The sequence below is a fragment of the Dermacentor andersoni genome, chromosome 1, assembly GCF_023375885.2.
Source record: "Dermacentor andersoni chromosome 1, qqDerAnde1_hic_scaffold, whole genome shotgun sequence".
Classification (NCBI taxonomy): Eukaryota; Metazoa; Arthropoda; class Arachnida; order Ixodida; family Ixodidae; genus Dermacentor; species Dermacentor andersoni.
The window spans coordinates 341,048,673-341,063,803 of NC_092814.1; the positions used below are offsets into that span (position 1 = coordinate 341,048,673).

The window sequence follows — 15,131 nt, forward strand, 5'->3', positions numbered from 1 at the left end:
AAGACTTCAGTATGTGTCTGAATGATTTTGCTTGCAGAATTTAATTGTCCTATTTACCATATTCAATTCATGAGCACCTTACTCTGTGCCAGAATAATTTGCATTGCAGAATTTCATTCTTTTATTTTGCATCGTGCCTTGCTACAACCTGAATGTAATTGTTCACTATGCGTAATTGTGTCATTTCATCGTTGCGGCCATGGGCCAGGAAATTTCCATGAATATGAAGGTTTATTTTCATGTTGTATGTATGGAAAAAGTTTATACTTCAAATGTTGCTGCTCACTATAAGAACTATTGTTATATATAGTGTGGTTATATTCTATACTTTCACTGTATCTGAATTCCTTTCTCTATGCTGCAAGCCATTACACATACAGCCTTCGTTTCGCTCTCAAGAACAAGATTGCCCAGTGGGTATGTGAAAGAAGGAAGCTACGACGGTTGAAGGAATTGTTAAAGGCAGCAGGTGTAAGGCGATGATGTTGCGATCTCTACGCAGCAGAGAGTGCATGTGTGTATTGCTGTAAAGTGTGGTACAGAGCAGAGGAGGTGTGACAATCGCCGTGATTTTCCTGCGTGATAGAGGAGAGAAGCCTCAAAGCATTTTTTCTTAATCATGATCACCCAAATAGAGAAGTACAACTTGTAAGTTCAAAGCAATCAGAGCTGTATTGCAGAGTGGTACAACGCAATGGTAAGTTTTTGTATACAGTATACAGTATGGTGAGCGTTTGGAGTGGACGAGTATTCAAAACTTTAAATTAACAAATATTACCATATTTGATTTGGTTTTTCAATCTAATAATCACTATTCGTAAATACGAATATTTTTTCTTAGTTTACGAATACTTCATACTAGCTACTCTGTGATAAATTGCATACTGATGGGAGTGTGTGAATATTCGAAACTTTTGAATGGCAAATCAATGTTTTTCCATTCGATTTGGTTCTCTAATGAAATAGCAATTATTCGTGCAAGTCCTTGAGCCTAATAGTTACTATTTGCAAATACGAATATTTCTTGAGAACTTTTCAAAGACTTTATGTCAGAGAGTCTGCGTGATCAACCATGAAATTGAAGGAAACATTCAATTTTTTTCATCTCGTTGACGTAGGGAATAATGAGCTAGAGCATGTTGCGTCCCTTAATCAGCTAGATTTCTCTGGCCACATGAACACTCACTAAAAGCTATGTGGCACGGCTTTCGTCAGTTGGTATTGTTCAGTACCATCTATAGAAGCAGTACCAGTGTCCTCTCATTGGATGCGCATTATGTCCGAATACGTTTAATTGCAGCATATTTTGTAGAATAGTCTGCCACAACAATTTGAAGTAGAGAAAGAAAGTATTTTTTGGTTGCCAGCTTTTCTTGCGCTAGCGTGAGGGAAACAACCTACCATGCATGAAACACAAACATACAAGAGTGTACAGGTTGCTGTTTCTGCAGACAACACGCATGATGATCACCACGGTCTACCCAGATATTATTTGGTCCCACTAGGTTACCTGTTTGTCCCCTGAAGTTGGGATCAATCTACTTAATTGTTTCTAATGCTCCTTTTAGGCGTTTAATGAAGCATGCTTTATAAGGTACAGCATTGTCAGAGAAACTTCATGTTGTTTTGAATACCAAGATGTTAAAATTGTTTGATATTACTGGTGGGGAAGCTGTACATTATTATCAAACTATTCCAAAAGTAGTTGATGTGATTCTATTTTATTCTGGCACTATTTAATGCATATTTGATTCGGTCTGAAACACTGCTATGCACACACTCCTATGTACCGGCGGCCACAGCAGGCTTAAAACACGAGAAGTTACGTAACAGAGCACACTGTATGTCGCCCAGGGGGCCAGACTTTCCAGCTAAACCACTATCATTTGCACTCACCAATGAGTCTCGAATACAGCGAAAAAATCGGAGGACACCTAAGCAGTTCTTATGAGTTGTGAATGCGAAAGCTATAATCTGAAATTGAATGCCGCTGAGCAGTCCTTCGAGTTTTGCACTGCGAGTAATGTACCCTAGTGCTACGTGCTTCCCAAACCAGCAAGCAGCAGCAGCCTGTGTTGCTGATGCCACATGCCACCAACGTCCTGCGCGATGAGAGAACTAGCAAGCAGTAGCAACCGCCAAGGCTGACAGGTGCACGCAGCAGTTAAGCCCAGTGGGGGTGATAGAGAGAGAAAGATCCGGACCGTGTGCTGGCTTATCAGAGCAAGGGTGTGATTTCGCTGCTATAGAAGATGGATGTCAGCCTTTTCACTCAATGCACGATTTGACGCTTGCACATCAATGTATAAGCTGTTTAAAATCAAGAGTTTGATGAAAACTTGTCTAGTACATATTGCTCCTAGTAAAACGTAAATGGGTGCCGGCTAAAAGCATGCAGAAGTTGTTTTCTTAACTTTTTTATGTTTGTGATTGGCGTCGTCCTTACCTCCTTTTTTGACTATATAAACTGTTTATTTGCTCAAACCAAACCCTTGGCTTTGGGAGGGCCACATTTCTGTAAAGCATTATTAAAAATAAAGCATTATTATTATTGTTAATGCTCATGCATGCTTTTAATAAACAACACGTCGTAATCTGCAATGTAGTGATAGGAACTTGAAGTGTTCAACAAGGAGTGATGAAGAAAGGCTGTAGCCAGTGTTTCGACAAAAGTGCATGCTCATTTCTATCAGCGCAAGCAACTGCTGTACCTTGGCGAGGGGTTTATGTAGCTAGCTCCCCCCCAGCTGTGAGAAGCATCAGTGAGCATCAAAGGAGTGAGGTGAGGGCTAGCTTGGTGAGGGAACTGCAGAGATGTTTCAAAAGAGGACTTTGCTGTAGAGAGTGGTCCGGGTTGATGCAGATGGATCTTGAGCAACGTTGGCAGGCAAATAAAGAAAGAAAGTATAAACTTCAAAGAAAACAAAAATAACATTGCATGTAATCAAGTGTTCTAAGTATGCCTAGTCTAAATAAACCATTGTGTCCAGTTAGATTTTTGAATGGGGCCCAACTGGTTCCAATTGGACATTGTAGGAGGGCCAAGTTCCAAATGGGCTGAATGCAAGGTCCAGTTGTTTCATATTGGGTATCATGAGAAGTGCAGTTGGTTCCAGTTGGACATCACCCCAGCAAACCACAAATATCCATTGGACGTGCCACAAAAGACCAAATATCCAAGACATTTAACGACGTCTAGTTCACACCTATAATATGTTCCACTAGTACATGGCAGTCAAGAGTCATCCAAAGGACGTCGAATGTCTGTGATTTCGACATCTCTTGCACATCCAAAGCTTCCACGCATTGATAGTACATTGTGCATCGTGACTAGATGCACACATCATGCTGCAGAAATACAAGCAAATTGTTTCTGATGTCTAACAGTGAGATGCTGGGAGAGGAAAAATTGCACTGTTGTCTGTTCCAGCATTTTGGCAGGGTATTTACTTTGTTTTTCCCAATCATGTGCATATTTGAGATCCTATGAGAGGGAGAACATATTTTCGAAATGTGAAATGTCCATCTGTTTATTTTGAGAAGATTCAAGTTGGTGTATTAAAGCCCAGAATTTCAGTTATGACTGCATTTACTTTTTGTAACGTGGTTATGAGTGGCAATTCCGCATGACCTATGCACGCACTGCTAAACACCGCGTGTCAAAAGACAAAACTTTCTGTTTTGGTTACGTGATTTGTTTCGCATGCATAAATACTTCCTTCTTCAGGTATATCTATCACTACACTGTTAAAAATACGTAATCTTTAACTTTCTGGTGTATTTGGAGAGATCATAAAGAAAAACGAAGCTTGAACTCGCAATATATTCCACTTCACATCGCCACGAATATCAAATCAGCATGCACCTCCACGAAAGTAGATGCAAGTGCAGTGTAATTTACCATGCGCAAGCAGCATGTGTGCTTCAATCATGTGTCTTTTAGACTTTTGTTCGGTTGACCATGGCCCAAGTATGTATACACGAGGGAGGACTGTACAGTTGCTTACTAAAATTAAGAGCTCTGCTTCTGACTGCTACTTGTGGTAAGCTTGTTCGCCTTGCTGAGTGCTTATGGAAATGTCCTGAGGGCAACATTTTGGTAGTTCATGTTCAGACATGTTTGTATCGCTTGGTTTCTAACGGTCCCCTTCACGTGTCAGAGATATTTCTTATTTGCAATGCTTATCTGTAAGTCTGGAATCGTTATGTTTTTGGCACTTTCGTGGTGCAAGAAGCTGCCTGAGCAAGTTGCCTATCAAGATGATCATTCCTTCTCGGAATTCTGCTTGTGCGGATTTTATTTTAGTATATATTTTTAAAGATAGCTGGAAAGTACTGGCTTTCCATCTTGAATCTTGTGACCCCAGAAGCAGGTGCTGGCATGCAGGGCATACCCTTTTGGTCATTCATTAGTAGTGCTATTATTACGTCCTACTAATCAGTTTTAATCTTTTTAAATATAACCGTGGCATCGTGACTGCTAGCCATATTCTGAGTGTTAACACCCTTTTCTCATTAGTTTTGTTTTTGTTTTTTGTTTTCGGTTCAATGTTAAAATTTTTTTATTGAAGTTCTTTGTTTTTCTTTTTTCAAGATCCACATTTAATCTGTTTTTATACAGCTAGAACTTGCAATGAATATTTTCATACACGTGCCTGACTGGGTGCCAATAATTTTTGCAATATAGCTTTATCAATTGTGTAAATAAATAGTAACGTTGCTATGACTTTTGGAGACTCACTTTTGTGCTTTACTTACTGCTTACTGAACTCACCTTTTTCTTGTAGGCATTGCAGGATTTGTAATAAATCATAATGATCAAACTACAGATGTACGGTTTTGTGAGCTCACTTTTCATTTTGCTGAGCGCTAAGACTATACATAAATTTTGCCTTAACACCGAAGGTCGTGTGTTCGACTCCCACCACAGGTTGAGGGTTCCACTCAACCTTCGCAATATCAATTGGAATCCTACTTAAAGATATGGCTGGTTCACACATATGTCCAAGTGGCTTCAACTCCCACCCAAAGGTCGTGGGTTTCAGTCTCGACCTTCACAATGTCAATTGGAATCCTACTTGAACATATGGCTGGCTTGCCCATATCTACAAGTGGTTTCGACTCCCACCAAAGGTTCGTAGGTTAGAATGCCTTAATTTACTATGTCTTAATATACTGTGCCTTAATTCATTTCGCCCTATTTAAAACAATGATTGAGGGTTCTAGCTCTAATTTTGGTGCCATTGAATTTTGGTGCCATAACGCCGGATATTAGATTTTTCTACCCATGATCTAAGGATATCGCTAATAAGAAGAAAGATACCTCATGAGTGTTGCAATTTATATTCTGACATTTGTGCGGTAACAAAACATTTCAAACAAGGTCACCAGCTACTTGCCGACAATGGTGATAACTGTGGCATGAGTGTGCCTCAGCCGATATACCACCGAGGAGAAATGAAATGCGACCAGCGGAGCCTGTTGCCGAAGGACAACTAAACGTACAATGCAGGTCGTCTGCTAGTCATTGTGCACATGCGTGGGCATGTGGTTCTCGCGCAGAGTTCAGCGCTGGTCACCCTGCTGTGGTACACGTCGCCTGCTTTTTGTCCGAAAGTTGTTTTCTCGTCTCTCCGTGGCAGTGCCATTCCCACCTGGCAGTACACTGTTATGGTGGTTAGCACGGTTGCTGCATCTGTAGCATGATATAGCTGGCACACAACCTGTTTCCTAACATTAGTTACTTTGCTTTTGTTACCACTATCAAAGCTGCCAATATCTAATTGCAGTTTGAATAGCACCAAATATGTATTACACTAACAGAGCATAACAACAGGGCTAGCCACCTTAACAGTAATCACAGTAATAGGAATGGCACTGCAATGACCAGGTGAGGATACAAGCTTCGAAGGAAATACAGGCAATGTGATCGCACTAGAACAAGCAGTCCCACATTCTACATCGAAACCACATGTGTGTGCCTGTGTACAGTGATGGCTGGCTGATGCCACACACTGTGTTTTCAGCTATGCTTCGGCCACACACTCTTCTGTTCGCATTTCATTTGTATTCGACAGTATATCTGCTGGGGCACTTGCAGATATACAGCTCATTATAGCGTGAACAGGAAATATCCATTAGATGTTCTATGGACCTCCTGCATCCTTAAAAGGAACGTCCATTGGACGTCGCTTATGTTCAGCTGTGGCATCCTTTCAACGCTATAGCAACATGATCTGTATGAGACTTGGATTACCCATAGTATGTATTTGTAGTGCTGTTGGGAGAAATATAGACATCTATAGAATGTGCGCGATGTCTAAAACATGATGTTCTATGGACATCTATGGGACATAAATGGTTCACTGGGACTCGAGCTTGGTGTGCCAGTTGGTCTCAACTGGACTCAGCAGGAAGTCACTTGATCAATAACCTGATGAAACAACGAAATAGTTCCTAATAATAATAGGAGAATGACAATGTTAGTTTTCAAGTAAATGATCTTTATATTTTGGTGTGGTGATTGTAGAGAAGCATTTAGCTTTCTGTCAAGTTATACATCTTTCTTGAAATTTTACCCATTTCTCGTGAATCGCTGGCACCACTTGGTCAACAAACTATTGCTTACATATATACCACCTGATGTCTCTTATATATACTGAAATGGTGAATGTTGGCTATGTCACCGAAGAGAACAGCCGTAGTGTGTTCTTGCGTTAGTATGCTTCTGAAAAGGATTTTCAAGTATAATGGTTTCATGTCAAGGTGAGGGCCCTCCTACATTATTTTTTTTCTTTGCTTTGCTTTTCATGCTGGTCCCATTGAGTCCAATTCAGAGACCAACTCGGTCCAATTGTGCTAAAAAAATAACAATTTGTCCAATTGGACCTGTTGGAATTTTCCAATAGGGGTACCAAAACATAATAGGAAATATGCAATTAGTTTTAAATAGAAATTTCCAAGTTGTTTAAGCAATGTTTTTTTTCACTGCGCATTGAACATAGTTTTACCTTGAAATAAGAAATAAGCAGTAATAAGCTGTTGGCGGTTGGAGCTGCACACACAGACTCCTGTATTTTGTCAATGCCAGTTCGCTAGTGACACAAAAACCGGGGAGTCACTGAGAGGGTGCCACTTTCTAGTAGTTGGTCAGGTCACACTTTTGGGGGGACATTGTTAGGGTCACGTCAACTATCATTTATCGCACATGATTGCATGCCATGCAATCAGCTGGCACTGACCGGCATGCAGCAGCAGCAGCAGTGCCCAGCTAAAGTTGCCCACGCTCTTGCAACAACAGGGGAAAAGTTACTGGGAATGTGGTGCTGCCGCAGTGGTCCGCTGGCTGCCATGCATTGCAGAGCAATAGGGCAGGCATTGAAAAACATTAGGTAGTATCGAAAAGGGTCAAGACTGGCTCTGTTTGAGGAAAATAATTCATTTATTTGCATTCAAACACTGTCACCTTTGAAGAAATTCTCTTGCACAGCGGTGCAGAGCCTCCAGCTTTACTTAATAGGGGCGAAATGCAAAAACAGCCGTTTACAGTTCATTTGGCACACGTTAGAAACCCCAGGTGGTCAGAAGTAATAAGTCTCTTACTACTGCATGCCTCATTATCATATCATGGTTTTGGCATATAAAACCCCAGAAATAAATTTTTTTCCCAGCATATCGGCCTCTTGACGAATATATCCTAGAAGTCTCTTTTCTGGAACGAGTTGAGCATCCTTCACTGATTCATTCTTTAAGTTGTTTTGTGTAAAATGGCGATGTTTCAGGTGGGTGGTTTTTAATATTAGAAAGAAATTGAAATAGGCAGGAGCCAAATCTGACGAGTAGGGTAAAAACCATGTTGTTCCTGACGACAAACTCGTGTGTGCAGATTGATTTCTAATTGTGCGTTGTCGTGGAGCACCCTGCCCCTAGTGCACCCCAGATCGGGCCGTGTCCCCCAAACTGCCTTTCTCAGATGCCTCCGAATTGGCAGTAAAATTCACTCTTGATAGTCAGGCCATTTGAGATGAATTCCTGGTGCACAGTGCTTCAAGTACCAAAGATGACGATGAGCATGCACTTTTTGTCGAGCTGTGGACATCCCTAGCCTCTTTTCAGTCGCGGAGACATTGAGCTATTCCATAGCAATGACTTGCTTTTTCTCTGCATCATATATCTCTACACCTATGTTTCGTCAGTACTGATGATCCTCTACATAAAACGGTCATTCGTCAGGTTTTACCCCCACTTATTTTGATTTGTTACAAGGTAACAACGAAGCTCTAAGGTCATCATTTATAAAGAATTGCTTAAATCAAGCACGAATTGCAGGAGAGTTCTCAGCTTGCACCAGAAAAAGACTTCAAGAACATATTGGCAAAGTTGCAGGAATGCTGAAAGCACTGTATTGCTGTACAAGGCGACTACATCCAGGGTGACACTGTGAATGCACATGAAGAAAGGACTTTCTTCACGACGGAATCATTCTTGAAACTTATTGATACCACCTTGTGTAGGAGCCTATGCTTCACACTATCATCAGTGGAGCTAGTTTTCTATGCCTTATTCTTTTACAGGAACCTAGAAGATGGAATGTGCAGTGTGATTGTAACTTGTAACTAAAAAAACATAAATAACGCCTCTTGGTTCCGCTTACTCTTGCAACTCTTGCACCTTTCTATGATGTAGCCTGCTACTGTTGCCACAATTGTACTAACCCCCATTTGTTTCCTGTTTAGGAGGTCCCCCCAACAGTTCTTTTTGGGGAGCTCAGATTCTGCAATTATACCTACTTTTTGTTTGTACCTATTGATGAAAATAAATTCAACTTCAACTCATTACACAGTCGGGGCAACATGGGACAGTTTATTGGCTAACTGCTGGCTCCTAAGCTCGTGTTCTACATGATGCCTGTGGTTGAAAGGATGTTTCACATCTGCCACCATGGTTTCAAGGGGAACTGGCTAATGTGCCCAGGGCTATATCTCGTGCACATGCAGAAGTACCTGATAAAGGGGTCGTGGGCACAGCTCTCACACTAGCCCAATTGGTAAGCATTGCATGCATACAGCAGAGCATGTGGATTTTACACCCGCCTCAGCAAGTTGCTTCTTGTTCACTTTCGTTCCATTCTTTCTCATCTATTTCTAAATCTCAGTTTCCTTCGCATCGTTATCCGTTAATTTCATGTAGTCCAGTTACATTGAACAGTGCTGCAGCAGCATTTATGACTGTGAAGGATGTATTAGATATTTTGCAATCAGGTGGCCTAGACTTCTGGCTTTAAAGAAATGGCAGTGTTATGCACACTTTGCTTTATGCATCCTTTCCCGACCCAGTAATCCAATGCATTTCTTTCCCCTCCCCTGTATGGAGTGGCAGGTAACATACATGTTCTCGTGTTGGTCTCTCTGCCTCTCCCGTTAACAAATCATTTTGCATTGGTCTCTGACACTTGATGCAAACTTTTGCAATGCAGTCACCACAACTGCAATGTTTTACCATCACTCACCTGCCTCACTCCTCCCTTCTCTCTCTGCGGCCAAGTGTGTGTAACGGTGCTGGAGCCAGCAACAATTATTATGTTAATGCACTTGTCGCCAGTTCAATGGCACTCATGTTAGTGGTCGTTCTAACAGGTCCTTTAACATGAAAGCGTTATGGAGCCTGTATTGCTGAAAATCCAGGGTCGACGTCCCGCATCCTGTGTCAGCGTCCAGCATCCTGCATCAGACGTCGCTTCAGCAAAAAGATTTTGGAACCACTTATACGCAGCCTGTACATGTGATGCAATGAATTGAATGAAATAATTGAATTTCGCAAGCTAAAATACGTGGAAAAATCGTGAACTACGACATAAACACAACCTACAGACAGGATAGCTCTCGGATTGTAATTTCAATATACGAGAAAACAGAATTCTGTTATGCGAAAATTCAGATAAGCGCCTTATCCAGCATTTCTACAATGCACAGACCAGTCACTGTGTCCACCATTTGTGCACGCCGGTGCATAAAAGTCCACAGAGCGGCTCGTCCACTTCCTTCAAACACTTTCAGATGGTGCTCTCCTCTGCCACATCGCGGCTCATGCAAGAGGCTGCGTTTCAATGGGAAAGCCTGCCTTTGTACATAGCTTTCGCCACAAGCATTTCCTGGTAAACATTATGGTTACATACGCTGCAGTTGCCGGGATGCGTGAGAAGCAGTCAAGGGTCTTTGAAGGCTATCGCATTCCACTTCTAAAGGTGAAGCTTAAGCGTCCTCCAAATTTTATCTCAAACTTTGTTGACCTCCCGGACATTACTAACTGTGGCTGTTGCCGTCTTGCTGAATAGTTCATGCACAGAAAATAAAAGAATTATGTGTCTGATAGTAAAATCAAACCTTAGTTTCCAGACACAACAGTCCGATGCTCTAATCGTTAGGGCACAATCACAAACACACACACACTTATCTCATGCTCACACCCTTCCGTAGTGCCCTGTTTGTGTTGACCTCAGCAGTCTGGTTTCGGTCAACCCATCGCCGTATGCATCATGGACTGAGGCATGCTGGGACAGACACAGACTGGTGGCAATCATTGAGTATTGGCAATGGACAGAATCGTCAACATACATGTCGTATCTAAGTTGATCCCCGCATTAAAGCTCCGTCTTTTAGTTACTACAATGTCTTCCCTTGATGAGCCTATAAAATCACTTTGGCCCTTTTTTACATACATCACTGCGTTAACATCTCAAAGTGTGCATTTGCATAGCCTGCCTCAGTTCTTTTCTTTTTTTCAGGGTAGCGGTATTTGTGAAAGCCAAACTGCTTGCCTTTTATTCTACACTGAATAGTGCCAAGAAAACAAATTTGCGCAGTTCAAAAGCAGCTTAAAGCAATAACAAAGAGTCTTTTGTTCTTGTTCGCTGTTGTTTTCCAGAGGACCTACACCAGGAAAACAAGAATGTTGTGACACCGGATACCTGCCACAACCGACAGCCCTTCTACATGACAACCAGTGACAGACCGGTGGTGTACCCAAAGCCCAGACTGGTTGATTCTCAGCTTCTCAACACTTTGAATGACTGTGATCCAGTGGAACATCTGAAGTCAAAACAAGACCATACTGAGGTTAGTTGCACGGTTCCTGTGATTTCCGAAACATAGAAGATCTTGCGTCTTTCCACCTTGGTGTTGAAACCTATCTTAATACATTTTGTTGCATTTTGTGGACTATGCGTGTGGGTTATTAAGATCAATGTGTTAGTTTATTTTTTTTTTTGTCTGTTAATTTTCTTTTTTAGCCCCTTCTACAATTATGACTCATCTCTGACTTCTTGCTTGCCGGAAGAACCACTAGATGATGCAGAAAGGCTGTGTGTGCTGCTCGAATGAAGAGTGTTTTGTTTTTCTTCAGTTGTTCCAGAGTCTCTTGCTGTAATGATGTCAAAACAGCATCTGTAAAGTACCAGCCAGTTGTTTCACGTTTCATCATTATCAACTAACTTTGCTACAGACCTGTGAAGCTCTTTGCAGGCAATTTCAATTTGGGGCCCCACTCTGGATCAATTTGCTGCTGCTGGCTTCACCATAGTTTCCTTTATGAGCCATTCAAAGAGAACACAAGCTCCCTAAAGCCAACGTGGAAGTAAAAAAATGTAGAGACTAGAGTCCCTAGTCTCAAATGGAAGAATTACGTAATTTAGACATTTGCTACAGGATAACACTTTTAGTCAACTTCTCAGTAGCGCATGTTCTTTTTTTGTCTTAATGACAGTCTCACGGCCTTCTGCCTAGCTACCCGTTAAGACACGTCATTCCAGGTCATTATTGTTTTTTTACACATTTGCAAGCCGCATAGCAGTGAGGGTAGGGTATTCACTGACGTTCACGGGCAAGTTTCACTGTGACCCTATTGCAGCAAAATGGATTAGTGAATGGTGGCCAGGAAATGGCACCAACCCCATAAAGTACTCTTGATACTGTCCGTGTCACGCAGTGCAGGCACATACGCGACATATGCTTTGACACTTTATATGCAATGGCACTGTACGTGTGACACTGCACATTGTCGTATGTTATGACTAGGGACCGGATGTTTATACACTAGAAATTACTATTGTTCGTGCCTGTAACAGGCACTAAAGCTGATTTTTAAGGCGTGGATCGGCACCAGTTACTGTCCGTTAATCGTGCATAGGCTCAATTATTAAGAACTTCCGCTGTGCATCTGAGGATAAATTATGATTTTCCAAGGACCACAGGTCACTAAACCCCTGTTTTATGAAATTCATTTTATTTTAGGATTAAAACAGAATGCCACAGGTTGCATCAATTTGAAGCTTTATCTAAAATACAGTGTATATAGATATATAAAGTACACCAGGGGAAAGCTGTGAAAGCAGTGAGAGCACCATCCCAAGATATTGGAGTTCCATGTTCTGCCTTTTTTCACTGAGTAGTAGTTTGTTTGGAAAAAAGAAATGCCCAACGTCCACTGAAGTTAGCTGCACATACTTCTACATTGGAACATTTGAGGATCCAGTGCCCTTTAAAACTGCAAAATGTTCGCTTGTCAGAACCTTTCGCGGTTCTTTGAGTACCAAAAACCCTGGATTTTTGTGTGGGACAGATTAAAGTTTTGAGCTTATTCTACCAGGAACAGTTTCATTGGGGATAGTGGTGAACTGTTCCTAAATGTCCAAAATGAGCCCCACACTCAGGGTCAAAGTTGCGCTTAAAAACTGTGTTTGTGCAGCACAAATGTGCAGAACATGAAGGAACACAAAATTCTACACAGCGCCCATCTACGTCGTTTGTGTTCGTGCTGCAGAAATTCTGTATTTAAGAACAATGTACAAACAAGGCCGTGAAATAATTCTTTTGGGATTGAGTTTCGTCTGAGTGTTCCAAGTTTCTAGATGATTTCCTCTAAAAAGGTGAAGTGAGCGCACAAGTACGCCGAGTCGTTTTCAAGTGTATCTTTGCGTAGAGCAGTTTCAACCCCATTCACAGCAATACTTTATACTCTGCTGCAAAGCTGTTAATAACAACCTCTACACCAAGAAAGCGTTTCTGTTTGTAATTGGCTGCCTTTAGCAAAGTTCCCTGGTTACTGTATACTGTATAAGTTACTGTATAAACAAAACTCATCCCTAGGAGAAAACATGGAGAAAAGTATTTTAGGCCCTGAGAATCCAATATCGGCACAGGTGGGTATTAGGCATATATAGGCACGATAAAAGTGGTACTAAAATGTTTCTAGGCCCATAGTTCAGGCTTATATGTCAGATAGGCACAATAATGATGTAAGGAAAAAAATAGGCATTTTGCCTAGTGTCCAGGTCTCCAGTTATGACCCTGAAGAAGGGTGTCTTCAAGCGACACCACTACAAACTGAAGGTTCACATTATCCATAGAAGTCGGGAATCTGTCGCACTATAATGCAAAATTTTGCTGTCTCTTTGAAGGACTTGAACGAGATATGAGTGAAACATTGTCTGCAGAAAGGGGAAAGAAATTTATTTGTACACGTTTATGGATGGAGAACAGGCTGAAGAAAACTGTTTGTTAGTTACTTTTTCTGAGCTGACCCTTAGAAAAGCTTAAGGGCAGTTTCCAGAGCCTCCTTGGCTTTGTTTACAGCTCCCAACTAATGTGGTGCGGTAGCTTGGTGGCTATGGCATTGCGTTACTAGGCACAAGGGCGTGGGTTCAATTCCCTGCCCTGGTGGCTGCATTTTAATGGAGGCAAAACCCAAAAACGCTCATGTACTTAAATTTAGGTGCGTTTTAAGAGCTTGAGTTTGTCAAAATTATTCTGGAGCACCGCACTATGGCCCTTATCATGGCCATGTAGTTTTGGCATGTAAATCCTCACAATTTAACTTTAAAATGGCTCCCAACTCTGTCTGTGACAGTGACAGCCCTTCATGGTGCCTCTGCTAATGGCAAACAGTGCCACATTTCTTTATATTTGTGCTCCGTGTCTTCTCACTTTTCCCAATATTGAGACCAAGTCCCATTTGTAAGGCACCCACCACGTTCCTAATTTTACATGTCTGTCACACATGCCTGCAAACATTCCATAATTTTTCAAGAAAGTTTACAAATTCAGGATTGGTGTCCGTTTTTACAAACATTTTGACAAGCTTTATGACAACTCTTTTTCATCTCGAATTATGGCTGGATGGTGGAAGGACGCCAGAGGGGTAGCTGCTTCGAACAAGTTTACTCCGACAAGTTCCATTGTCCATACTGGCATGAACACATGTTGCTGGGCTTGTTGACTCACATCTATTATGGTGTTATATGGAATGCAAAACAAAGTGAATATCAGGACAGCTACACTCTGGCAAATGAGGGTGGGAAAACGTGTTTGATGTAGCTTGCTTTCCTGCATTAAATTTTGATCTTGTGTAACTTATACATGCCAACCGGATGCCGTATGTGTGTGCCATGCAGCTTGCACTGAAGGCTACTTCAACAGCAAGTGCAAGGCCTTCATCTGCGACCGGTGATTCTCAAAACTCAACCAAGACAGCATTGGAAATATGCAAGCCACCCGGTGAGTTAGTGACCCCCATCCATCACGTGACTTCCTCACTGGTAGGCATCAGTTTTCATCACATCAGGTACTAGATCCCTTCACCTGCACGTGAGCATATAGGTATGTGGTTGCCTAAGAAAAATTTCCATAGAAATATTTTATTGGCTGCTACAGGTTTCATCCTTTTGGGTTATGAAATCATAAACCTGATAGACCTATAAAGCTGATAGCCTTTATTGTTCTATTGCATAATGCAAGAGACCTGATATCCTAACAAATCTGATAGCCTGTATTGGTCTATAATATAATAGACCAGATACACTGGCAAAACTGGTAGCTTGTATTGGTCTATTGAATTTTTATATAAACGCAGTACACTGATGGCATGTATTGGTCTATTAGCTTACAAATGAACTGGTGTAGAAGGAGCACTTTGTATCAAAGCAGTGTGTTCTACAAAGGTACAGTAATGGTTCATTTTAAACAAAAGCTTCCTGGGCGAGCCCTCCCAAGCTTTGCTGATAATGGTGGCTGCTGCTGCTCTGCCAAATAGCTCACGCACAGGGGGGCACTCGTGCAATGGATCGTGGTCTTTATGCA

At 41.6% G+C, this 15,131-nt stretch overlaps 1 protein-coding gene across 5 annotated transcripts in view; it reads left to right on the forward strand.

Moving 5' to 3' along the window:
• The window catches only part of LOC126516536 (uncharacterized), a 160,073-nt gene that overhangs the window by 45,581 nt on the left and 99,361 nt on the right, over nucleotides 1-15,131 (forward strand). Inside the window, exons 1-2 of one of the 5 annotated variants that reach the window (XM_055063948.2) lie at nucleotides 10,451-11,114; nucleotides 14,447-14,549. The exons of the other annotated variants lie outside the window; for them this stretch is intronic. Coding sequence (XP_054919923.1) covers nucleotides 10,992-11,114; nucleotides 14,447-14,549 — 226 coding nt within the window. The 5' untranslated portion in view covers nucleotides 10,451-10,991. Of the gene's footprint in view, nucleotides 1-10,450; nucleotides 11,115-14,446; nucleotides 14,550-15,131 lie in introns of those variants that run through there. 5 annotated transcript variants of the gene reach the window in all.